Source organism: Pelmatolapia mariae, linkage group LG16_19 (assembly GCF_036321145.2).
Source record: "Pelmatolapia mariae isolate MD_Pm_ZW linkage group LG16_19, Pm_UMD_F_2, whole genome shotgun sequence".
NCBI classification, from domain to species: Eukaryota; Metazoa; Chordata; class Actinopteri; order Cichliformes; family Cichlidae; genus Pelmatolapia; species Pelmatolapia mariae.
In genome coordinates, this window is record NC_086241.1 from 27,363,927 (window position 1) to 27,390,922 (window position 26,996).

Genomic DNA, 26,996 nt, shown 5'->3' on the forward strand with positions numbered 1-26,996 from the left:
TCCTGAGATTTACATTTCAGAGCAGCTTACATATTCTGTCCAAAATTGAAGGATGCCCCAACAGCCTACTTGCTACATCACAATGAACTATGATGGAAGGACATTCTGTAGTAAAGATGAGAAAACAACAGCATTATAATAGCCAACATTCGGCTGTATACCCTCCCTCACATTTATCATGAGTCCACAGAGTAACAATTACTGACTTAATAAAATCACTCCTCCTAATCCCCTCTCACCGAGAACTGTGAATAGATATGTTGCAGGTAAACACAAACCATAAATGAGTTCTCAGAAATTCATATCTGTTTTTGTACGTGAGTGAACGTGCCGTTGACGCGTAGTGAGTGCTCTGCTCAGGAGATGATCTTGGATATAAACTTGTGCGCACGCGCTTCCGCGGATTAATGTCAAGGCACAAAAGTGGCGCTACATCGTTTTGAGCTCTACTCCGGTAAGCGAATTTCACAGACGTTTTTCGTATTCTACTTTTACGCCTAATTGGCCAAAGTTTGGGGAACTTGTGCGGGGGGGTTAGCCGGATGCCCAGGGAGTTTCTCGGTACTCACACTGGGGCGTGAAGACTCATTAAGGGATGAATAAACAGTTAATTTGAACAGATTTGGTCCTCTCCGTCTCTGCGTGCTGTAGCTACTGCCGCCTCTAGTCTTCAGTATTGTTCAGTTGGCTAATGGCGGACGGCAGGCAGTGCTGTTTTCCGCTGGGGGAGGAGGGAGGTGTGTGTGTGTGTGGTGGGGGGGTGGGGACAAAATTGCTCTGGTTGTTATAGTAATGGGTTCATACCTAGTTACAGTTTAGGTAACTCACAGGATGCTCACGTAAAACACGGTAAGGGAATTTCTCCGGGTCTTGTTTACCACCGCATGACATAAATGAAGCCAGTTCATGTGATATATGAGAGTAGGGCGCCCCTTGCGGTTGCCGAGTATATTTTGCCAGTGATTGCGCCAGGGTGGACTCCGCGTAGGGTAACTTTCCAATTAAAACCCCCATCGTCACAGGTATCGCAGAAATCGGGCTTTTTATTCGAATCCCGGGTCTGTTTCGCTGGCACGGGCATGTGCGCGCCTATAGAGCAGATAATCTGGACAAGAACAGGGGTTGTGGAAGGGGGGAAACACGTTTTTTCTTTTTCCTTTTTTTAGGTGTTGGGGACTGTGCTTGTCAGTGGCACACTGCATTAGCCTATCTTGAGAAACATTTGCTTCTATTTTAATCTGTTTTATGCGAGTAAGTTGCGATGATTTTTGTTGGTATTTTAACAATGGCGCAGTCTGTGTCTGCTCTCCTCCCCTCGATCTGCCGCTAATCCAATGGCTGTTTGCGGCAGGAAGGGGCAGGGGAGGGAGCGGAACGGAACACCCTGAACCACGTTTCTCCTGGACCCCAACTTGGAAGCCAGTCTAGCCTCTCCTTTTTCCCGGGTTATTTATGGAAGAGCTGCGCAGCTCAGGTAGTGCTGGTTCCGTTTATTCTCACTGATCAAAGTTTTGGATCTGCTTTTTATTGCCAAGTTTGTTAAATATCAATGCCGGGGAAGAGAAATGGAAGCTATATCGGGGTCGAGTGATAGTCACCGTTGTAGCCGGGGGCATGGGCCGGATTTGGTGCTGTGGTGGTCCTTCCAAGCGGTGTTGATAATCAAGGGCACGACCAGTGGGACTCCGGCGGCCCCCGAAGGCTTCGTACAGCCTGTCCTTCATTGGGTGTTTTCTAATAATTCACAGGAGGTCTCTACAGCTGTGTATAGCAGGGTTTAGTTTTGCGTTCAGGTAACCGGAATGGACCATTTGATTTTGTTTTTTTTAGCCCATCAGCTGGCTTGGGGATGCTCTGATGGCTGCGCATTACGCATCACTTCTCAGTGACATAAGTCTTATATAATAATCCCAGGCGTTTAATTTGAATATTTTATTAATCGGCTGTTGTCTGCGCAAATACTGGCGCAAACAGCTTTCACATCTCCACCTTGTGACCTGCTGGGGGGAGAGACGGGGAAAAATGTCAACTTCTGTGGCTTCATGCGCAAACTGATGCAGTTGGAAAGGTAGATGAGCACCTCTGTGAGGTGGTGATGTGGCGCAGGCGTTGATTTAAACTGCTAGTCTTGTTGAGGTGTGTGTGTGTGTGTGTGTTGCATGGAGGCAGGCTCGGCCACAGCGCCATCCCACCTCTCCGTTCACCTGGTGTTGACGTTGGGAGTCAAGGTTGCATGTCAGAGCTCATTAATGCTGGGTCCTTCGTTTTCATCTCGTCCACGTGAATGCAGGCTGTCTCGTAGCTCTGCATTGCAGTCTGAACTGAGTCTAGACCAGGCTATTTTTCCCCCCCTCAGAGCACTATTGAGTTGCTTTGCACATAGATTTCTCTGTTGGTGGAATATCGGGCCAGAAAAGCATGAAGCATCTATCTGCAGCTCAGCTTTGCTTTGCTTTTGGGAGGTCTTGCAAAAATGGGGAGTGGGTTCCTTTGGGTCTCCTGGCTAGTATTTGGACTCCAGTTAACACCATGGTTACGGACATATGTTATTGCCTTAGCGCAGGTTGTGTTTGTATACATTAGCTTGGGTTGTCGCTTCTAAAGGAAGAACCTAATTATAGTAAGTCAGTGACTTGGAATTCAATCCTTCTTTTGAACAGTCAAGCATATTGTATTGATCTTGAATGTCATTCTGTTTTGCCTTGTACTTCCTGTCACATGGTCACAGCAAGTAAGTGTTCCTTATTCGGCACTAGTGCTCTACAGTGGAGCAGCTCTTTATTAGCAGCAAACATATACAGCTCTGATATAATGACTCTGCTGAGTTTGCAGCAGTGGCTTTTAACAATGTGAACTCCTATTTTTCCTTACCAAGCATACAGTTATCAGAGAGTCTTTGTACCTTGATAGAAAGTATAGGACAGATATGCAGCCCATTTTTGCATATTGAAATTTTTTCTTCGTCTTCTCTCTGCTTGGAAAACACTTGCAATGAAGAAGTACAGTTTAAATAAGCATGAAATCGCTTTAGTCATTTGTAACACAAAATAGCAGTCTGGCTGGAAAACGGGGCATTTGAAAGCATCAGAGCAGACTGTGAGAATTTGTAGCGGGAATGTTTTAACTTTTTTCAAAAATTATTATTCATTTTGTCACTTTTTAGTTATGAAGAAATTTGGCAAAAGAAAATGTTTTTTTTTTGTTTGTTTGTTTTTTTTTTGTTGGTTTTTTTGCTGCTAATCTGCTTAAAAATCTTGGGAAGACATGGGATGGGGTCAGTCTTTGTTAATTATTCTGCAGCCGATTTCCTGACTTAGTTGGAAACTTAACGTGAGCGCACTGCTTGACTCCACATCACGACCATGTGTCTCACCTGCTGGATATGGTGCTAAGAGAATTGAAAACGATAGTTAAATTAACTTTATTTGAAAATCAGGTCAAACGTTTTTTTTAATTTCAGCACCAATATACTGTTGAGGCCCTTAATATTTGACCAAATTTAATAATTCAACTTTCATAGAGATGTGTTGTCGATGTAAAATGTGGTAGAGGCAGGGTATTCTATGAGCATGCATGGCTCCCAGTAGCAATGGATGACTAGTCTTTCCTTACAATGTGACAGAAACCCAACACATTTTCTCTGGCTCAAATGTAAGTGGAAAATTAAAGGAAACCCCGGCTATTAAGACATGTTTGCGCTAAAATATGTACTGTGCTTTCAATAAAACATATGTGGTATTAAAATACACCAAATGTTTTCCTTTTAAGCACATTTTATATAAAACCAATTTACCAGTAGGTTGCCATTGTTATTTATTTCTCAATGCACTCTGGGTAGTGACGTCATACGGTTGCACCGCATCCAGTTCACCGTTAGCAGCGCACTGGAAATGGCTGCTGTTCAGCCTTTCCAGTTTGAACCAGAGCAAACTGAGAGAGAGAATGAAAATAGTCAACCACCACTTAGTTTAGATAAAGGATGAAAACAATCCGTCACACGAGGACGAGAGAGTTTGGGAAAACTACTGGTGTCTATGTGGCTACTGCTTGCCAATGGCAACTGAGAGCGTTTGTTGTAAAGCACCAAAACCTTTTGAAGCCGTATGTCTTAATCCAGATGTTCTTTGGGCAGCCCTTGTTAGCCTCCATGACCGGTATCCGGTCTTTAAGTGATAACATTATGAATCCTGCTTGCGGGCCCAAAGTAGTCTGCATTTAATAAGACTGTTGTGTTTTTAACATGTTTTAATGCTTTGTATCTTGTTCGATTTAATCTCAACAATCCCCTAAAAACAGTCAGTGATCACTGTCGGCTTCTCACGGTTTTTATTACCGCTAATCATTTTAAAGCTCAGTTTTTAAACCCTTACGATGTAACTAGCCCAGCCCATGCAGCAGCAGTATATTAATGACTAACCTTATATTGTGGATGGATTATCTCGGTGGTTCTCCTGACTGACGTTTGGTCCATTTACAGGATCCTGCCATGCAATTGCATTTGCCCCTAACCATTGGGAACCCTCATATTAACTTTTATCGAGTGGAAAAAAGTCTTCCGTTCGTTAGCGTTCGTCCTCCAGCTTTACTGTTTATGTTATGCTAACATAGCTTGTCGTGCTAGCGATCACGTAGCACATCATTATATACCAGCTAGCCCAACTTCAGTAACTCTACAAACGTCACTGCTGTTTACTTTCCTGTCATCATTTATGTTGGAAGTGATAGCAGAGCTGTACGTTTTAATTTGATAATAAATCTCTCAGTCAGAACATGGTATATTATATTTAGATGGAAGCTAGCGAGGTAACTCCCTGCTAACTTCTAACTCAGTTAAATGTCATAAATTCCATTTTCATGGATGCCTGGATGTTAAACTTATTTGTTACACCTGGCAGAGCAGCCACACTGATCATTTTATTACAGAAAAACAAATTTAGACAGTTTTCCAACTCTTAGTAATGCTGCAGTGATCCTTTGACTTTTGCAGCGGAGTTTGGGCTCAGACATGGCTAATAACGTCAGACTAAAAGACCGGATAATGTTGGTCTACCAAGTCGCAACCAGGTCACTAATAGGCAAGTTAATTAATACGGTTGCTACACTTTAAAAAACAAAACAGGTTAGCTGAACGAAAGCACCTATACTACCGACAATCAATACGCGTCATCGTCCCAGAATGCATTGTGTGCGAAAAAACATGGCTGCTCCCACGGCTCCAAAATAGTTTTAAACACCAAAGATTTAATGAATAACAAAAAAATTGTAGTTATTCTCAAGTATGTTTTTATGTAGTGGAGATAATTTGTAGCATATTTAGAGTAACCTGTCATAATAGTCGGGGTTCCCTTTAAACATAATCCCACAGATGGGTTTCATGTTTGATACTTTGAGTATCCTTTGCAGAGAGAAACCACCTGAAATCTGGAACCATCACCAAACAAGGAGTTTCCTCCTCCTCTGTCATGGCCTTTGCTGCAGCTTTCTTCAGTTCCTGTTTGTTCGTAGAGCTTTCCACCTTTAGTTTTGTCTACAGCAAGTGAAGTACAGCTTGATTGGGTTGACATCAGGTGAATGAATTGGTTATTACAGAATATTCCACATCAATAACTCCAGCTTTCTTAGTATGTCTTGGGTCATTGGAGATTGTTACTGTGAAGCACTATCCATCAACTTTACTGAATTTGGCTGAATCTGAGCAGCACTGTATCCCAGTAAACGTCATCTGGCTGCTTCTGTGTTCTGTCACATCTTCAGGGGAGACTGGTCACCCATTGCTACTGAAAGCCGTGCATGCTCTTACATTACACTGCCTCCACCATTTTTCACTTCAGATTGTCATCTGTTCCGTGGCTTCTCACTACTTTTATCTGCCATCATTCTAGTACAGGTTGATCTTAATTTCATCGATCTGTTCTTGAGTCTGGTCACTGGTTTGGTGACCCTTGTGATATGTCCCTGATCAGAAATCACATTGTGTCTTCCAGCCAATGCCACCCTTGCATTTGTGCATCTATTAGTGGGCTTCTTATCGATAATAAGCTTTTCTGGGCCTAAACTACAACCACCTTCAGTAGCTTCTGTTATTTTGGCCTTCCTCAAATAATTTTCATCTTCAGTATGTTAACAGCCGGCTGAGACGGGTAAAGGTCAGAGGACTAACTCATTTGAGAAAAATTTACATCTTTGTTTTATGCAGCTCTTGGATCCTCCTTGTATATTTTGTGTCATCGTACTTCTTTATCGTGATTCTTTGTCCAATCAGTTTTGCAGCATTTGATCAATTGTTTAACTCGTCTGCTAATTGGGCCTCTTGAAGCAGCAGCCAGTCTTTGGGGGAGGGGGGCTTCTGGTGTAGCCAGCTAATACCCAGTACCAGGGGTTCCTACGTTCACTACAAATGGATATCAGAAAGCTTCAAACACTCAGCAGTCCTCTTCCCTTTTCCTACTTTTTCTGCACATGAATTCAACCAAATGCAAATCTTATTACAGAGATTAGCATTTCGTTGAAACGGAGCAGGCTTATAGCATTGTACACTGTTATTTCTATCAATAGTCACATCATCAATAAGAACTGGTGACCCGGTTCCATTCGTGACATGCATGCCCAAACGCTATAATTGGAAATCTACAAATTTACACTGCTGAACAGCTTCTTGAGCAACACCAGCTAACCAGATAGCAAGTAGGGCTGCAGTGATTTGTCGGCATAATTGCTGACTTTTATTGTCAACGCGTCGTGTACTAATACCACGTACATGTGTTTTTGTAACTGCAATCAACTACAGGAACATATGGGGGCAGTAACGCCTCTATTGTCTGTCGAGACTGGAGTCAGAACTAATGGAGAAGAAGAACGTAGTGCGACCCACAAAACGGGAGGATGGAAGAAAATGGAAACAAATTTTATTAAAAAATGTGAAAGCATTTCAAAGAAAACAAAGTTGAATGCAGACTGTGGAAAGCAGAGCTTTCCTTCCACGACAGCATTAATGCAGCGCAAAAGCATTTAAAACGCCGGCACCCTAGAGCTGTGACGTCAGCTCTGGATGGGTCAGTTTTAGAGAGTTAAGTCAGGGCGCCACATTGATACCTTGTTTATGTTAATGTCTGAATAGTAATATTTATGTTTGTAAAGTAATTTTTATGTTAGCTTGCCTAGGGCTGTTTGATATAACGATATATATCGGATGACGATATAAAAACGTCTATCGTTTCATTTTACGCTATCGTTTGTTTCGTGGTGTCGCAAAATAAATTGTTTACGTCAATATTTTTTTCACCGTTTTGATGGTCACTGTAGTGGCTATATTAATTTCTTAAAGTTCTCTCTTTCTCTTATATTTAATATAACCACACTACAGACGGATAAGAGCCTGTTTTTATGCGTTGTCGTTAGCAACAATGACAGTAAAACCATCGCGTGTCTGCTTGTTTATTTTCCACATAAACCTTTCAGAATAAAGCTCAAGATCCTGTTGAGACTTTTCAAAATAAACTGAATCACGTGAAAGAATATGCAGAGTATTGATGGATGAGGAGCAAAAAAGAGCCGCCAGGTGCTAAAAAAAATAAACCTTAGACTCAAACGTTAGAACAGGCTTTCCCCGCAGCACGCCGTGTGATAAATACTCACAAAGAAAACGGCGGCCGTTACAACTTACGTCTAAAAATGTATAGTTTCATGCATCGGTTAAAACATTCGACTCCCGGTACACGACGCCCAGCTGGAAACACTTCACGCAAGTCGAGCTGCCCGAGATTCACAGAATTTTCAGAAAATGTTAAATTTTTGTGATTTATATCGTTATTGGACAATAGATGTCTTATATCGGGATATGAGATTTTGGTCATATCGCACAGCCCTAAGCTTGCCTGTTGAAAACCTCTCAGGATGATACTTGCTAAGCAAACACCTTTTTAGTTTTGTTAACTAATGAGTCAAATGCAATATCAAACCATTAATCAGGAGTAGCTACACTGCCTCCAAGTTTTTATATATTTCTATGTAAAATATATAACCAAATTTGTGATTAGTAATGGTCTTTTCTAATTCTGTTTTGTTCTGTTTTACTAGTATTAAGCACAGGTGTATAGATGAGTTTGTCCTGTAAAGAGGCTCACGCACCTTTCAAATGGCTAAAGTCATGACAGAGTCGTCTTTAGCATGGTTATCAGCAGCTGGGAACATCATCTCAAGGATAAGAGAAAGCCTTACTCCAGAGGATGTTCACTGCAATCATGAATTCATGAACTGAATCATCTGTAAACTTTGGAAACTTGTTATTTTGGAATGGAAAATAAAATATTTTTGATTTCATTTGAAGCTTTACTTCAACTTATGGACAGAAGCCTTTTTTAGTTTCCTATTTGAAATTTTCTTTATTTTAAGCACTACTAACACTTGAATTTATGTGACTTAATATTTCTTATTTATTTAATTTTTATTCTGATGGTTCAATTGAGTAATATTAAACAGACATTTGATTATTTTCACATTCATGTTTCCTGGGTCATTATTTTAATTTCCTATGGGATGAGACTACATGGTGATATTCACAGGTGGGCAGACTTGAGCAGATGAGGCACTGGAGCCTAGAATAGGAGGTTTGCCCACAGGAAGCAGAGATGAGTTATTGAAGTAGTTGTTGACTAATGGAGGAAAATTTGGCAGGATAGTTAACTACCAAAATAATCTTTAGTTTCTAGCCCACAACAGCCTTTTAACGGCTGGGATAAGCTCCATCACTGCAATAGATATATGAACAAAAAAAGCACCAGAAGCACTTTTGCCAACCAGAAGTCTGCAGTTTGGAAGTTGTTTAGTTTTGCTTCTGTCTGTCTCTTGGGCGGGACATAACTGCAGCCACAAACTTTGGAAGATATGTCCAAATGGAGTGCTTTACTTCACAGCTGTCCTATGGGAACATTAAAGCCAAGGAGCTGGTATGTTGACTGAAAAACTGTGTGAAAAGTGACACAAGTAACCTGAAAACATAACATGTTAAAGCGTTAATGACTCTACCCCTGTGCCAAACACTTATTTAAAAGGTGTTTTTTCTTAACAAGGCCACAGAGTTTGTGAGTTTTGTTGCTTTGTTATGTTGTTTTATTTATTTAATTATAATATTTTTTTCTTCCTAATGTTCTGTCCACTTCCGAACATACACAAATGTTGTCTGCGGTGGCCTCTTAGGTCTCAGGTCTTCGCTTAACAGTGTCTTACTGTTTGTAAGAATGAACCATGCCTTTTGTTGAATCTACACCTCTTGCACTCCAAGTTGAGAGCTCCCGTGAATCGCTGTTAAAAACTAATTCAACATTTGCGGTATATTTATGACCTTTTGTCACCTTAAGCTGACATGAAATAACAAGGAAAAAAGCCACACATAGCAGTGAAAGAGTTTTCAGTGCCAATATTTAAAACTTGGATATTGATGATTTATCAATACATCTGTACTGGTATTTATAACTGCGGATAAAACCACTCTTTAACCATGTTATGAGAGGTATACAATGAAGCAAGTTTAACTCCCATAACAAATATTTATGTTTCATGTGTCTGAAAGAAAACTCTTGACCGATTATATCAGATTTTAAAATCAGTATTGGTGTCGGTGTTAAAAGGCCTATATCGATCTGGATCCATTCAAACAGTTAAAGCGGTAATTATGAGCACGTTTTCTATATAAAGCTGTGAGATGTCACTGGTTTTTAGGTGCATGTTTGGAGGTCAGGGTGACCTTGTCACACAGCTAAGCACCTTTGCTATTTCTGATACTGGGCTTAAAATCTGGAAAGCCAGGGTAAATATATATGGGCCGAATCTGCTCATGCTGAAGTCTTGCTAAACCAGTTTGTTCATTAAGCTAACGAGGCAACAGCTAAAGTTCTCTTCATATGTACTGTAATAACCAAGTCATTTACCTGCATCCTTAAAGATGCTTGTTTACTGCTGCGAGTTTTATTTGATGCGCCCCACAGTGCTGAGACCAAAATGGCCACCACAGTGATGTCTGGCTTCCTCTGTAGCTCTTTTACAACTCAGATCGTGTGTTCAGGTGCTTTCAGGCGCTTCCTCTTCTGGGCAACTGTTGGCGTAATTAGCAGAGCTACAAAGATCATTGTCACCATAGAAGTGTGTCTATGAGCGGGCATCTGTTAGTGTCGTGTGTGTGTGTGTGTGTGTCTATGCTGCAGCTGTCAGCAGTGATGTGATACGTGGCTTACAGCCACCCTCACTGCTGTGTTACATGAAAAGGAGATTTTGACAGAGACGGATCAACAGAGTGCTGACTTCCCCAAAAGTGCCTTGAATATTATTTGATTCAGAATGTGGCACTCGTTCAGATCACTCCATTTTCTGTCTTATTTCTTCTCTTTTGGATCGGGTAAGATGGTTAACGAATTAACTTGTTTGTATGTTTTTACACTACGTGCACGTGCATCACTGCCGTTTAGTTTACAAGACACATAGATGAACCGCACAACCATTTAAACGTTGTGTTGGTCAACTCAAGAGCACCCAGATGTAGTGCACAAAACAAGTCCCTGTGGTGGTGATGGGCCTTACCATCACCACGGCAACCAAGGTGTAGCTTCGCTGGTTGCCAAGGACAACAAGAGAGTAGCTGTGTTGAGTGATACACAGGCATAAGAAGCAGGGAGGGCGGGAGAGACGTGAAAGGCAGCAGGTGAAAACGAGGAGTAGAGTTGCCTGTAGTTGGGTAAGGAGCTTAAGGGAACGGGAAGAGAGAAGAAGAGGATGAAAGGAAGAGGCGTGATGGTGAGGAGGAGGGGCCCCCGTTGCTGGGCAGGCACATATGCTCTCCCATGGAGACGTCACCTCTGCCGTTGCATGTGTTGAACATTAGATTCCCGCTTTCTTGTGGTAAATGCAACCAGAGAGGTTTATCTGTAGAGAACAAAGCCCTTCACCGGGCTACATCCCTATCATTGAAATACTCTTCTGACAGTATTAGAATCATTAGGAAAAAAATGTAGTAGATTAAGACCAAGAAAGACTGCTCTGTTTACATGCTTTGTTAAACTATGAACAGATTTTTAATGAATCTGAGTGCAGAGAAAAGTCATAGGAGTTACCATATTGTTAGACTGATAAATAAATTTGAACCTCTGTGTTTAGTACAGCTGAAGAGTTCTGAAATGAACTCCTTGACCTGCTCTTTCTGGAGCAATGTGAGTCATTGTTGAGGGAAACCCAGTTAACGGAAAGTCTTAACCAGGTCCATTATTGATTGAAATGTTTTTGTCATTAATTTTTGTGTTCTTGCAGTTATTTTATTCTATTTTATTTTTTCTTGGAGTAGCAGTTTTTCCATCTTGATGGCAAATGTGCTCACAGACATTCGTGACCTAAATGAAGTAACACAGCTGAAACATTCACATCACTGCCCCAGCATCAGCAAGGCATCCAATTTTGCTGTGGATGTAAGCAGAGCATCAAAGTTATGGCTGTATTTGTGAAATGAAGGCCTCACATCTGGAAGTGGTTGACATTTAGGCGGGCATTTCAAAGAGTGAGCTCACCTAAAATGCCCCACAGAAGGGAAAATCTGGTCGGACTTTTTTTTTTTTCTTTTTCTTTTTATTAGATGTTGTGAATGGTGAAGTAGCCATTAAATATAACTGCCAAAAGCAAGCCAGTAAAGACAGGCAGGGTGGTGATTGTAACAATGACTATTACAGCTGTAGGGCATCAGTTGGCTGTGTGGGGGAAGCTTGCCTCTGGGGACACCTGAACTACCTGTAATGCTGTCAGACGTCATTAAACTAATTAGTAACGCCAACTTTGCATAGCTGTTTCCTAACTGGCTTTTTGTGTGCGTTGTCAGGTGGTTGCCTTTGTGATGGACGGGGAGTCGGAACCAAACCCTGTCGTGGCAGAAGATGTAGGGGAGCGGGTGGAGCCCATGGATGCCACTCCCTCTCCCCAGCAAAAGCCCACGCCTCCTTCCGAAGAGTCTAGTGAGGCAGTTTCCATGGTAACGGAAGATGGAGCCACAAAGGAGGGTGGCACAGAGGACAATGATGATGATGTGGTTCTCGTAGGGGAGGAAGCTCCCCAGCCTTCTGCCACAACCCTCTCCCAAGACACGCCCAGCACAGACTGCCCAGAGCTGGCAGCTGCGGTGGCAACTGTAGACACGTCCACAGCAGCAAAGACCCCCGGCTCTCCTGCGTCTTCCAACGCATCTACAGCAGCAGCACCTCCAAAGCCTCCAACCACAACAACCGAGCCTATTGTCATTGACGACGAGGAGGACTCTGAACAGAGAGACACATCCTCGTCCACTCCGGTGCCTCCTGAAGGCACATCTGCATCCCACTCCCCAGGTGCACTCAGCAGCACTGAGCCAGATTCTGAGATCAGGATAGCCAGTGTCACTACATTAGGGTCTGCTAGCCAGAAAGGAGGCTCCACAGTAAATTCCCCTCCACATCCAGAGGATGATCAGCCAGACATGAACCTGATGATAACCTCTGTGACATCACTGCAAGGAGGAGCAGCAGCTGTCGCAGCAGTAAGAACACCCACAACTTTTTTTTCCTTTTTTTTTGTTGTTGAAGTTTTCATTATGTTTTCATGTTTTGTTTTGTTTTTTAATATTTAGTATAATTCAGTTTTATTTATTTTTTTGCTTCCACCTAATTTTAGTGCCGACTTTTTATGATGTCTACTAGTAAATGTTGGTGAAGGCAGGTGTTTGTTTTTTTCCCTTTTTGGCGCAGCGGTTTTATTCTTGGCAAAGAAAATAATGATTTCTTTGTAATGACACCTGAGTGAGCTGCTATGCCAGTATCTACTTATCAGATGCATCAGCAGTTACTCTAGTTGATGTAGTTGGATTCAGTTTTGGTTTTGTGTATCACAGTGAATATGACACCCGCGTGTGTTATGTTTTCCCTCCTCATCACCTTGTTTCTAATATTTTGACACTAACATAACTAACTTGTGTTTTTAGGCAGGTGAGGGCCAGGCGGAAGAAAATGGTCTACAGATCCACAATACGTTCAGTCTGAATCCTGACACCCCATCTGGTCGACCAACCGCCTCCTTTAACCCTGGGCGGGGCTCAGGTCCCATGGGCCAACTGGTACAGAATGGGGATATGGGCACACACAATAGAGCAGGTAGGAACATAACATTTTTCTCATGTTAAAATGCTGAAATTGGCATAAAGGGAATGTGATGTTCGGAGAAGTTGTTGTGTTTCAATACTTGGCCTTGAAATCGCTCTTTAGCTCTGTTCTTAATGACCAACTCATTTAGAATGGAGGGTTGCTCATACTAATTCAAATAAAAAAAGAAAATGGGTGCTGGATGTCTCGTTGACATTTAATATAATCACAATCCTAGAGTCAGTCAGGTGCAGATTAATATCTTTGGCCAGAAACTTTAGACAACTTTTGTGTTCATATGGATTTTATTCAGATTGGTGATGCTGTTTTCTGTTTCTGTAGTCATTTTTACTCCTAACTTAAGAGATCACCGATCTCTTAACTAATGATGGAATTAAATAATACATAGGTAGGAGAAAAATGTCCTTGTCTGTTTAGACGGGTCACAGGATAATGTCAGGTCAACAGCCACAACGAATTTTTCTAATTAAATGGTTCCATGAATGTCATAGTGTGGATTTTGTGTTTGTAAATTTTGCAGACACCAGCACATACGGCAGACAGTAATCATACCCATACAACAGCTTGATAACCTGGATAACAGTGTCCATGTGAACACACTCACTGTGTTTTCATATGTAAACCTCATGTAAATTAGCATCAAACCTTTCTCAGTTGGAATTACCAGAAAGACAGTTAGATTGTTGTTCAGACTGCATTTCTTTATGTATTGTCTAATATGATTTCCTCAAACTCAGATCCGTCTGACTGAAAGTTTAACACAGCTCGACTTCTGTAACAGCACAGTGGGTCATTCAGCAAAGCATTGAATTGACTAATCAAAAGCATGTTTTTGATAGAATCTTTGTTTAGGCTGTGATTGTAAGAATTGATAAAATTAGTTTTAAAATCCATCTTGACTAAGAGCTCCTCCTCCACTCTTTTACTTTTTGGAAAATTTGGTGCTTAAACAAAATGTGCGTTATTGCAGATCTACAGGAAGTTTGGTGTTTGCTCATCATACACTTTCTGGACTTGAGTTTATATGCCAGCCTTTTGGCAGTTCCTGTCAACCTCCATGTAGACTCTAGATGGTGCTGTTGTCAGGAGCTAGTCCTCTAAATATGACTTCTGGAGGTTTATTTCTTTATTTACTTAAAATTATTGTTGTCATTGTTTCATGTCTGTATAGCAGATCAACGTTTAGTGCTGACATAGCATTATATATATTTATATACATTTTTTAAAAATTCCAGGTAACTTTCTTTCCATCTTTCCCTGCAGATTCTTGGATTTCTCAGTCAGCTTCAGTCCCCCGCAACCAAAAACAGACAGGGGTGGACTCTCCATCACCAGCCACTTCGCTGCCCAAACCTCCAGGCCAGTCTTCCTCAACTACTTCCTCCTCAGGCTCCCAGCCACAGCCCAGGACAGTCAAGGTGATCCACTGTGGTCATTCAAGTCCTGTGTAATTGCGTTAGTTATAGTGCAAACGATCTGGAAAATTTTACATTTCAGAATTTAAATCCAGGGTTGAAGCAGAGTGTAACCTTTTGTGTCTACCCTTTTTATATTTTTAGTAAAAGTATGTTTTAAGTATAAACATACTTAAAACATACGTTAATCTCATCTGCTACCCACTTCCTACTACATGCTGTACGTAATTTATGCAAACAGTGCACTGAAACTTTCTTTAGAAATTTTTAAGACCCTTTCCCTGTATTCGTTACTTCCTTTATTGCTTTGGTTTATAGTAGATTAGCCAGTTTTACAGAGAAGATTGTGTAATAGCAAATTTGGGACTGTAATTTTATATTTCTTGTGCTGTTTTTTTTAATCCAGGTATGTAGAGCAGGGTGACAGTTTACTTATTGCTGTTGAGAAACATCCTGCAGTTCAATCATTACTATGTTTGCTCATTCCAGGTGACCTGTGCAAACTGTAAAAAGCCTCTGAAAAAAGGCCAAACAGCCTACCAGCGTAAAGGCTCCACACACCTTTTCTGCTCCACCACCTGTCTGTCTGCCTTCTCACACAAACCTGCCCCCAAGAAGAGCTGCACCATGTGCAAAAAGTAAGTCTCACGTTGAAGGAGATATTTTATATTTAGGATTTATGATTATACAGTGCATTTGGAGTTCATTAAAAAGGAGTAAAGTTGTAACAACAAAGAGTTTATTGAAAGCGAAGGTTTAAAAAAAAAAAATCTAATTTCCAGTTGTCATAAACATGAATGAGCACAGCTTTTATTATGCTATCTAATCCACATTCTCTGGAGATGTTTTCCTCACAAAGCCTCTGTGTTTGTTTTCCAGGGACATCACAAACATGAAGGGTACCATTGTGGCCCAGGTTGACTCCAGCGAGTCTTTCCAGGAGTTCTGCAGCACTGGCTGCTTAGGCGCATATGAGAACAAGCAAAATCCTCCCAAATCAAACCTCAAAACCAAATGCACCGTCTGCGGCAAGCACACGGAGGTCAGTCTGTCTAACTTTCTTAGCACTGGGTTCTGATGACAACAATGGAATAAATAATTCAGTGGCAATGAGTAAAACCAAAGTAACACTGGGGTTAAACACATGAATTTTACACTGACTCAGCAGTGTGTTAGGTACACCTGCACAGTGGAAAGGTTCAGGTCTGTCTGTGTGTTCTGTAGTATCCACGGTCTGTAAATTTCATCATCATTTACCTAAATAGATGATGGACTCTCAACTCCACAAGCAAGCTCCTGCAGCATGCAAAAGAAAAAAAAAAAAGCATCAGAAAACCAAACACCTTTGACCGTAATGTGGTGCTACACACACGGAGCCTCAGGGCTCGGCTCTTGTTGTGCTGGGCTTCAACATCCCTTCATTATTTACATCCTTGGCTTGGATGTTTGTTTTGAATAAATAAATATTTCATGCTTGAATCCTGTTGCACTTTATCAGCCCCCCCCCCCCCCCCCCTTCCTCGACTCTTAATAAACATAGTCAGAAATGGTGGTATGACAATTTCGCTCTCCCTCGTTATCTGATTTATTATGTTTCTCTTCACCACACTTTCATTCAGTATTTATCTCTTGCCTGGCTTCGCTGTTTGTAAGCTTAGCCTTTCACACCTTGCTTTCTTTTCTGCACCCCTCTCTTAGACTCGTAACGATCACATCCAAAAACAAACTTTTTGGTTAAAAATATTTTAATAAATGTCTTTCTGGATTGTTTTTGAACGCTCTACCATCATTGTCTGTTGTTAGTTTAACAGTAGTCCACTAGATTTTATAGTCTGCATTCAGGATTTATCATATCTTTTTGTTGATTATTTTAACAACACCCACTGTTTGTGAAAAACAAGTTGGAGATCTTAGTTGTGTGTATATGTATATATATGTGTATATATATATATATATATATATATATATATATATATATATATATATATATATATATATATATATATATATATATATATATATATATATATATATATATATATATATATATATATATATATATATATATATTTTTTTTTTTTTTTTTTTTTTTTTTTTTTTTTTTTTTATACTGTTGGATGTTTTCAGCAAAGCTAGAACTCCATTAAAATTAGTTAAAGTATGACCCATACCAACTAGGAGAAATGTCATTTAAAATGTGAACATCTCTTCTTGATCCTTCTGATGTTTTGCTGTCTGCAGATCCGGCATGAGGTTAGCTTTAAGACTGTGACCCATAAGATCTGCAGCGACGCATGTTTCAACGTTTACCGCAGGGCCAATGGTCTGATCATGAACTGCTGTGAGCAATGTGGTGACTACCTTCCCAGCCGGGCATCAGCCAACCACTCGCTTCTGGTCGACGGTCAGCAGAAACGCTTCTGCTGCCAGAACTGCATCAGGGAGTACAAACAGGTGAGCCAGTGGGAAAGCTGTGATCCTTTTATTTTATTCAGTGGATTTTAGGACATCATGGTGCTGCTTTGATGGCCAGAACTTTGAGGAATTTTAATTTATCTGTGGTGAAACTCTTACTTACAACACACACATGCACACAGATAAACAGGAAGCTGTTCTCTTTTCGAGTTGATCCATTCTCTTCTGGGAGATTTTAAAAAATGGCACCAAGAGAAGTATAACTGTAAATGTAAAAATGGCAGTGAATACTTTGAGTCATTGCAGGCTGATTCAGTGTGCTGTATGTGTGCTACATTTCTAGGATGGTGCACGTAAAGTCACGGTGTTGGGTTTCAGAAGCGTTTTCAGTCATGACTTACATCTGTCGCAGATTCCATTTAAAAGTATAAATCCTGCATTACTCATCCACCTTTTTTAAAGAAGAAGTTGGTATTTAAGTAACACCGCTGTGCTATCAGCAATACACATTCAAGTGAGGCACAAAATGAATGAAAGCTGGAGTGAGTCAGTCCTACAAATTTTGTACAGAAAGCAAAATGGCTGCTTGAATGATCAAATGTTTCACATATGGCTTGAAGGAGGAGTGCAGACAGAAGCAACACTGGTGCTTTTAGTTTGTCTTACACCACCAGCCGTTTTAGAGATTTCTGAATTTTATGAAGTCATGTCACAATTATTTCTAGAGTACATTTCAAAAGTTCTACTATATTTATTTTACATACTTAGGAGGATATTTTTTTTGAGTTTCTGTCTTTATTATGTTGTTTTGTAGAGTTAGAAAATTCAGGAACTGCTGTCATTGTTTGCCTCTCACCCGTTAACCAAATGGCAGGTCAGAGATGTAGGTCAGTCCTTCTTGCAGTTGTGTTGTATGTTAGTATCCAAGCAGAGCATGCCAGTGCTCGGCCCATCTCTGTTTTTTTCCTCAAGCTTTCATAATTATTAATGCATTTTTCCTGAACATTGTACAGCTGAATTATGTTGGAGAGAAATGTTTGTGAAAATTTGCAGGTTGAAATTTAATTTGTTGCTTGGCAACGGCAACCTATTGGACGTTCCTCTAGTAATTGCAGGAGACCACTTGGACACTGTCAGTGTTAGAAAACATGCAGATAACAGGCCTGTGTGTCCAATTCTGGGCTGTACTGTTTCTTTATCAGACAGATTGTGAATTTTCTTATGCAACTAAGAAGTCTGTTTTAGAGTAAGAATTGAAGTCCATATTTACAGTTCTTTCACACTGTGGAATATAATCCACTAAAGCTTTGTTTACACATGCAGGGGATTCCTGAACCAGCTGAGCTGTGTATATAGCAAATATTTAAACAGATTTTAATTTTCCAACTCCTTAATACAAAGTGTGTGATGTCCAGTTAATCTTAGTACTGCTGCTGTGAGTACAGAAGATTTGTGCGTCCTGCCTCCTACATGCCTTTACTCAGGCAGCATCCCCACCTGAGGCCTGATTTAGACTCCTTTGGGGAATCTTTGTGTGTCTATGATTTAACCCACGTAAGTGGTGGACGTTTATTTATGCTTGTGCTGGTGTATTATGTGTTAATTACCATATGATTGTGTCCCAGTGTTTTTACATGCGGTGCCACACAATAGAAACAAATAAAATGCCCGGTCTTCTTTCCCCACTGGATCCTTGCTCCTTGTTTTCGGTCATTTTTTGGGGGGACAAACATATTTGGTCCTAAAGTTTGTTTTTTCACTTCTTTTTCCCTCATGTTCATTCTGAGTTTCTGATTTTGTTGATATTTGTGAGTGTATATTAATGCTATGATTAGCATGAGATGATGGTGATATTCTCTTATTGATAAAATCAAAAACTGTGGCAAAAAAGTAGCTGGAAAAGCACCCGAGGTCTCAAAAGTACTGAACCGACCAGTCACAATAGTTACAGGCTGCGTCAACGCCGTGCGTAGTTATTGTTCTAGGGAGGTGCAAGTCAGATTACACTATAGATTACATTGTAGGGGTTCAGTGTTGGTGTCCCACTGAAGGATAAATCCCCAGCAAATGAGTGAATGACCCTGAGATCTGCCAGACCTTATTATTCTGCCATTGTGTTAATGTTTGTTTGTTTGTTTGTTTTTTCAAAAAATAAAGTGTCGAACTCTTTTTAAAAATGAATAACAAGGAAAATGGCATAGTCTCAAGTATTCAGTTCCATTTTCACAACATTTGTGAACATATTGTTCTTTTTGTCTTTCAAAGGTTAAACATTCATTTTATTAAGAAAACCAGTGAGTAGTTTTACAGCCTGAGGTCACCACTGCAAGTTTCAATAATAGTTCTAATCTCTGGGCCAAACGGTGGGAAATGGATCTCAAAACAAACATGTGGACTATTGAAAGCGTTCATCAGAAGTCTAAGATGCTAGCTTCCCAGAAGGTTTACAAAACATTCAAAACATTTTGTTGTTGCCAAATTTTGTAGTCTGTTAGCATGATCAGTTAGCGATGTCTTGTTAAGTTGTGGTGCTTTCCCTGTCTCTCTTAGGCTCACAGTAAACTTGAGAGCTGCCTGTCTTGCAAAACACTGATTAAGACGGGAGAGGTACTCCATAGCGTCGGGGCAGGTGGCACCATGGTCTCCTACTGCTCTGTTAATTGTATGAACAAGGGCAAGCTGACAACAACATCCTTCATCAGTGAGTAACCACAATACACAAGCAGTAACTTTGAAACAGCTCTCTCATAATTTAGCTTTCACTTTCAGCCTTTTTTTAGTCCGGAGACTTAACCTAGAGATCCATATTTCTGCACAGGTACCATAAGATGTCGAGCAGGCATTAGGATAATTAACACTGCAAGTGGGGAGCAACATAATAGGCATTTAGTTTGAAAAGTGCTGGGTTGCTTATTGTTTGTGTTCACAATCAAATGATCTCCCTGTGTGAGTGCATTTAGGTTGACTGGTTTGCTGGAAGCAGAAAATGGCTCCTTTTGAACTAGTTTATCCACACCTGCTCATTAGTTTTTATACCAGAAAACCGAATCACTTTACCAACAAAATGAATTGAGTATGAGAGTTACTTAGAAAGACCTGCATTTCAGATATGCTTTTATTTCTGTGTTTTAATGCCTAACACCTGTGTGTGCAGGCACAGAGCCCACCTGTCATTTCTGTAAGAGGAATTCTTTACCACAGTATCAGGCCACGCTACCAGAGGGAAATGTCCTTAACTTCTGCAGCTCGCAGTGTGTAACCAAGTTCCAGGTGAGACTCATTTCAAACAAATCTGGGCTCTTTAGAAGACATGTTGGCACAGTAGCTGTTTGAAGTATCTGAATGAAACCCCTTATTGTTATGTGTCTGATGATGAAGGAGGATGCTGCTGAAATGAGGTAAACAGGAAAACGGGTATATTAATACCATTCTGTAAATATTTCAATAACTTGATTAAACTCTGCTCTGATGCCTATGATACTTATGCCTATGTTCATACGTATCTATAGGAAGATTGAATACATGTGGGATCTTAATCATAACAGTGGAGATGAGAATCATCAAAGTTGCAGAAAATAAAACCAAGATTATGTTATCATTGAGCTCAGCAGCTCAAATACCGCAGGTTTCCTCTGTGGCGTCTATGGCCTGATTAGTTTTTAAGACTCATGTTTCATTCATTTACATATCTACGAGGAAACAGATTTTGTAAAAGCTACAGTGACTTTATGTATTTTTATAATATAAAATTTTCTGTAATGCCAAACACATGTAGAGATGAGCTTGTGGATCTAGCTGAAGCTGGTGATGTGTTTGGATATACCATCAGGATGTTTATGAAAACATGCATGTTTAAAACTTGTTTTTTGTTTTGTTTTGTTTTTTAAAACAGAATGCTACTCTTCAGACAGCCACCAATGGACAGGCACCTTTGTCCACCACAAACAGCACAGTCAAGCTGAAATGTAACTACTGTCGAGGAGCGTTCAGCTTAAAGCCTGAAATACTGGAGTGGGAGGTGAGACCATCCTTGAAGTAAACCAACGTTCATAAAGATGGAACACGGAGTGCCTCTTGTTTTCTACAAATATCTCTCTAAAGCAGTGTAAACTATTTTAAAATCTGCTAAGCTTGTCTGAGAACTGAACTTTTCTTTGCCTGTTGTGCTGCACAATTTCTTTTAAAGGCCTGTACAAAATAAATGTAAGAGCCACAAGAAGACGGTTTACTTTAAATTTTGTACAAATTTACGTCTATATTTTGCATTAGAAAGCATGATGTATAAAGATAAGTTCCTAATACTGCTTGCTGTAATATAGTGAGTGATGTCATGTGCAGTGAAAAAAGATGGAGAGGTGCAGAAGCCATGGGAGCATTTCTACTGTGTGAAGATGTCATTTTGATGTATCCTAATCCAGAATAGTTGCAGTACGTTTCTCTGAATGTGTCTGCCTTCAGGATAAGGTCTACCAGTTCTGTAGCAAAACATGTTGTGAAGACTACAAGAAGCTTCATTGTATTGTGACATTTTGCGAGTACTGCCAAGAGGAGAAGACACTACATGAGATGGTCAAGTTCTCGGGGGTCAAGAGACCATTCTGCAGTGAAGGTACTCATCGCCTGTCCTCTTCTCTCCTTGAAGTAGAATTGGCAATTTGACGTCATCCCATGCTGGCTGTTGGCCCATTTAGACATTCATATTTGTCATTTGAACCCTGTGTCTCATTTATCTGAAGTCATATATATCCTGTTTGTAAGCTTTAATTCATTTTCTGTTTGTTTTGTTTTGTTTGTTTGTTTTCTTCCCTCCTTAGGTTGCAAGTTGTTATTCAAGCAGGATTTTATTAAGCGTTTGGGTCTGAAATGTGTGAGCTGTAACCACTGCAACCAACTCTGTAAGAGAGGTGTAACCCGACAGCTCGGAGGCATGACCCGGGACTTCTGCAGCGAGGCGTGTGCCAAGAAGTTCAACGACTGGTACTATAAGGTCTGCTGACACACACTCCATGGAATACATGTTTTTTCTATGTGGAAAAACCGCTCTCGTTAATGTTCTCACACTATGTCGTCATGTCCACTAGGCGGCGAGGTGTGACTGTTGTAAGGTGCAGGGTAACCTGACAGAGTCTGTGATGTGGAGGTCAGAGGTGAAGCATTTCTGTGATCAAGAGTGCCTGTTAAGGTTCTACTGCCAGCAGAATGAGCCCATCATGGTCACACAGAAGGGCCCTGAGAATACGACCCTAGGTAAAAAGTGTGTGTGTGTGTGTGTGTGTGTGTGTGTGTGTGTGTGTGTGTGTGTGTGTGTGTGTGTGTGTGTATGTGTGAGAAAGAACCAAGTTTTTGCTTCAAAGTGTCGCTCTTGGACATATCTACATCCTTGTAACAGAAGTTGGTTTTGTCAAGTATCAGGAAATGTTATCCAGTGCCAAAAAAAATGGAAATAAAGTCATGCTTATATGTGAATGTTAGTTGACATATATTCCATTTCTGTCTTACAGGGATTGATGTGCCAGGGGCCAAACTTGGGGTAAGTAAGAATATTTAAAAGGTGACTTGATCGAAGCACTTGTTTTTAAATCACATAGCACTAGTTGCCTTTTTGAAAGCGTTTTTAGCTCATGTAGCCAAAGGAGCCGTGAGTTTTTGTCATGGCGAGATATCCATTTGTCCACGACAACTGATGCTCCTCCTAGGGTGTTGGCCAAAGTTTAATCAAACCTATACTCACTGACCACCTATTAGGTCTTAACCCAAACTGTGGTCAAGCTCATGTTTGCTGCTTTATGGGCAATAACCTGCAAAATGGGATGAATTGTAAGCCTGATGAGCAGCTACGTTATTAATGTTCTGGTTCATGTATTTGCCACCCAATAGTTTTGAAATGTAGCCTGTGGAACTGATTTACTTCCTGGAAAAACACAGATCTTATTAGTTCATCTAAAATCAATTATTCTTCTGTTGATTTATTTTGTCTTCCATGTTGCAGCTGGTAAACCAGAGCACTGCGGCATACACTGGCGGAGGTTTGGTGAGAGATGTAAAGAACAAGGCGGTGCTCTGCAAACCACTCACACTGACCAAGGCTACCTACTGCAAGCCACACATGCAGAGCAAACTCTTACAGACAGGTAAAAACACAATCATTAACAAATTCCTGGCACTCATAATTTCAAAATCATTTCTTTGTGACCCATTAATACAGTCTACCCATGAAATTTGCAGGGTTTACGATTCTAGAGCACTCACAAATCTTGGATGTGGTCAAAAAAAATGAATATAAATGCCTGTTTTTATAATATAATAAATATAAATATGCATTTGGGTGGCACCTTAGGGCTTTAAGAAGATCAAAACAGGAGAGACAAGAACACTCAGCAAGGCATGCAGAAAGGAGAGATGAATAATGCTCTTGGATTGGCTACTTTCAAACCTCCTACTTCTCAGTACAGGGATATTTTGCCTTCCCAAGCCGTGTTTTCCTCTTTTAAACAATTGGAGGATATTTGTGCTTTATGCAAAATTGTGGTGGAACAAATATTTGTTAGATTTTAAGGAAAATACGTGAACGACCGAGGACGTGAACTGTGAAACTTCAGAGAGGTATGCTGTACTAGTTTGCTTATGGCAGATATGTATAGCTCATTTTAGTTCTAAGATCTTATACAGCCCAGTTTGATCTCAGGCTGATAATAAAAACATTGGATTCAATTGAATTTTGTCTTCCAATAATTTTTACCCCTCCGTCGTAAAAGGCTGATGGGATTTTGTAGTCACGCCACCAGGATGGTGGGTGGCACAGACACCCAAGTTTGTAAATGTGATAATTGAAAAACGTGGTGACGTAGGATGTTCAGGTTGATAACACTGCTGCATCTACTAAAAAAATCAGATTAGTGTGAATGCCGGTGTCCTTGACCTTAAGGTCAGAGCAAGTTTTTTTTGTATTTTTGTTTTGTTTCGTTTTTAAATCTTGTGAATACGATAACTTGAGAACAAGGTGATTTAGGATTTTGAAATTGATACCATAGGTGTGTCTGCTTGGAGGCTGAGAGGAATCACTGGTTGAAGATTAGACCCTCTGGGTGCCCAGCTCTGGTCCACAAGCCATATGTTTGAAACACCCGGCTTACATAATGATTTGACGTGTGTGTTCCCACAGATGTAGATGATGGTGTGAAGAGGGAGTACGTGCCTGTACCTATACCTGTGCCCGTGTTCATTCCCATGCCTATGAATATGTATTCACAGGTCACTCCCACTCCTCTCTCTCTGCCTGTACCGGTAAGACATGAGCATACTGCATATGATTTATCCTTGCTTAAAATTAAACTTATTAGATTTTAGAAGGAAAAAACTAATTAAACACAAATTTGCACACGCTATAAAGATAAACTTGCAAGTCGGTGATCTGATTACTAATTAATTTGATACCCTGTCCCCTCCAGGTTCCTGTGCCTGTGTTCTTGCCCACTACCCTGCAGGGGGCAGAAGAGATCATCCAGACCATCAACGAACTGAAAACCAAGGTGCCCTCTGATCCTCTGGAGGCCGACCTGATCACCATGGCTGAGGTGATAACAGAGGATCGGAAGCCAGGTGAGCCCACGCCAGGATTGAATATACGGGTTAAAAGATTGCTTATCAGAGAGGTGCCAAACACAGCCCTTATACTAGCTTCTGACAGTTTCTTTATACATGCTGATAAAAAGAGAGAAGTGGAAGAAAGCTGCAGCAAACCATGACAGTGAGGATCTACCCTTCTTTATGATTCAGATGTAAAACCTGTAAAGGTGAAGAGGGAGCCTGAAGGCCAGGAGTCTTCCAGCAGCACCAGCAGCAGCTCTGAGGAAGAAGAGGAGGAGAAGTATGAGCCCGACCTGGACTTGGAGGCAGACTTTCCTCAAGGTAAATGTCTTCTGAGCATGTAGCTGTAAACCTGAGAATACTGGATAAGGGGCGCAGATTCAGAAGCATTCTTTGGCATGATGTAAAAGCAGTTTTATAGTATTTTGTGCATTAACTATAACTGCAGTTTTTTCTTAACTGTAGTTTCCATCGCTTGCTAAGAATTACTGATGCCAAAAAAAAAAAAATCATACAATTCCTAACGATAATTTCTAATAATGGCTATTCATAGCTTGAGCAAACTATTTTTATTAGATCGATTGTTAAGATCCACCTCTAGTCCTCTAATAAACCTTATTTCAGGTGGTCAGATTACTTTGTTAGTGAAATTTTAAGACTTCGTGTATTTAATGGTGTGCCTTCGTTGCCCATTCTGACCTGCTCACTCGTCCTCTGTGTTCATCTTCCCATTTTATTTCTTGTCTTATGTAACAACATCTGACTGCATGGGGTTTTTAATGGATCAGTAGAGTAATTGAGATTAAAATTCTTCCCTCTGGTTATTTCTGGAGCTGCTGTCATCACGCCTATCAGTGTAGAGGTTTTAAGCTTTGGCTTACTGTTCAGAGGAGTATGAAGTCATCAACTGGCCCTGCAATCGAAGTTTTATTTTCCTTCTTTCTTCCTTTTTCTGTGCCTCATTGACATCGATGGTTTTAATGTAAGGATTTTAAAGAGTGTTAATAAGTCGTTACACTATTTTCTGGACACGGTTTGGATTGATGAATCTGTCTGATTTATGTAAACCTGCATATTGGGTGAATTCCACGTTTTCCAGCTTTAGTTTGCCCGTACACGTCTTGTCCTCTAGACGAGAATTACTGTTTTGGTTTTTTTGATTTTTGATTTCCTGGATATACTTTTAATTTTTAATTTTTATTTTTAAACCATATCACATGAAGGCGTGTTTCCTCTCTCAACCTCAGACCCCACTCCTGTTCCAGAGGGAATGGATGAGGCTATGGGCTTTGCTTTACCTCCAGTTCTGGCAGAGGAGAAGGAGGAACCGAAGGAGGAACCGAAGGAGGAACCGAAGGAGGAACCGAAGGAGGAACCGAAGGAGGAACCGAAGGAGTCGTCACCTCGACCTCAATCCAGGAGAAAAGTAATAACACATGTGTGCAGTCAGAATATTTTCAATGGCAAACTTAGTTTGAATGTATTAGTAATGGGTTTGTTTGCCTTGAAGGGGAACAAGAAGCTGGCAGTGGAGGAGAAGCCAGATGTAGCGTCGTCCTCTTCTTCAAATTTAACAAACAGAACCTCAGAAGGACGATCACTGCCTCTCAAAGCTCGCTATGGTATCAATGCCTGGAAACGCTGGGCACTGTCTCCTCCTGATCAGTCGGATGACACCAAAGCACAGGAAAGCTCCAAAGCAGGTACACTGAACCCCTTCATTTCCCACCTGCCCTGTTCAGTAGTTACACTATGAGAGTCCAGGTGCATTCCTTTGCTGGAAAAGAAAAATTGATTGTCCTGTTGGGAAACATTAAAAAAAACACTGCGTGTTTGCTAACATCAGTTGGTGATTGTTCCTGTCTCCTGCAGCCCGGCCAAAAAGTAACCTCTTGTCAGTGAGTTCAGAGGAGCTGAACGTGGCTCTGTCCCGTTTTGTCAGGGAGGTCTGCAGGCCCAGTGGGGAGCGCTACTCTCCGGACAGCATCCTCTACCTCTGTTTGGGGATCCAGCAGGTTGGTATGAAACGGCTGCCCCTCTCGAGAAGGCAGCAAATCGTCAACTGTAAAATTCAACTGAGCATTTAATTTTAATTTTTTAAAATGTTCATGTCTTGTAGATGTTAGCAGTAGGTTTGTCACAGTAATAGTTTTAACTTGTCTATTATTACATTTCAGAAAAAAATTAAAAAAAATGTGGCCAAATAGAATTCAAAAGCAGTTAAAAAAAATCTAAATACTTAAATTATATACACAAAATAAGAATCGGCTTATTAACCTTTTTAAATTCTAGTGTCATTCCATCTGTAGTAATTTTAGAGGTAGGAACTAATTTTCGAGTGAGGGTTTCCAGTAGGACCCTTAGTACTGGTGCACATTCTTTTCCCTCCTCCTCTCACATGCGAGTAGTCATCGAG

The 26,996-nt window shown here is 40.6% G+C and overlaps 1 protein-coding gene across 3 annotated transcripts in view; it reads left to right on the top strand.

Annotated features, from left to right (window-relative positions):
- Positions 1–368: 368 nt before the first annotated feature.
- Positions 369–26,996, top strand: part of zmym2 (zinc finger, MYM-type 2) — a 32,410-nt gene continuing 5,782 nt past the window's right edge. Inside the window, exons 1-21 of one of the 3 annotated variants that reach the window (XM_063497990.1) lie at positions 369–454; positions 11,855–12,544; positions 12,986–13,154; positions 14,427–14,581; positions 15,068–15,216; positions 15,458–15,620; positions 16,820–17,032; positions 19,544–19,694; positions 20,148–20,263; positions 20,886–21,011; positions 21,452–21,602; positions 21,808–21,980; positions 22,075–22,240; positions 22,495–22,523; positions 22,983–23,124; positions 24,156–24,277; positions 24,442–24,592; positions 24,770–24,901; positions 25,828–26,006; positions 26,091–26,283; positions 26,453–26,595. In XM_063497990.1, coding sequence (XP_063354060.1) covers positions 11,870–12,544; positions 12,986–13,154; positions 14,427–14,581; positions 15,068–15,216; positions 15,458–15,620; positions 16,820–17,032; positions 19,544–19,694; positions 20,148–20,263; positions 20,886–21,011; positions 21,452–21,602; positions 21,808–21,980; positions 22,075–22,240; positions 22,495–22,523; positions 22,983–23,124; positions 24,156–24,277; positions 24,442–24,592; positions 24,770–24,901; positions 25,828–26,006; positions 26,091–26,283; positions 26,453–26,595 — 3,498 coding nt within the window. In that variant the 5' untranslated portion in view covers positions 369–454; positions 11,855–11,869. Of the gene's footprint in view, positions 455–808; positions 850–1,276; positions 1,475–11,854; positions 12,545–12,985; positions 13,155–14,426; positions 14,582–15,067; positions 15,217–15,457; positions 15,621–16,819; positions 17,033–19,543; positions 19,695–20,147; positions 20,264–20,885; positions 21,012–21,451; positions 21,603–21,807; positions 21,981–22,074; positions 22,241–22,494; positions 22,524–22,982; positions 23,125–24,155; positions 24,278–24,441; positions 24,593–24,769; positions 24,902–25,827; positions 26,007–26,090; positions 26,284–26,452; positions 26,596–26,996 lie in introns of those variants that run through there. The other 2 variants (XM_063497992.1, XM_063497991.1) reach the window with 2 other exon arrangements.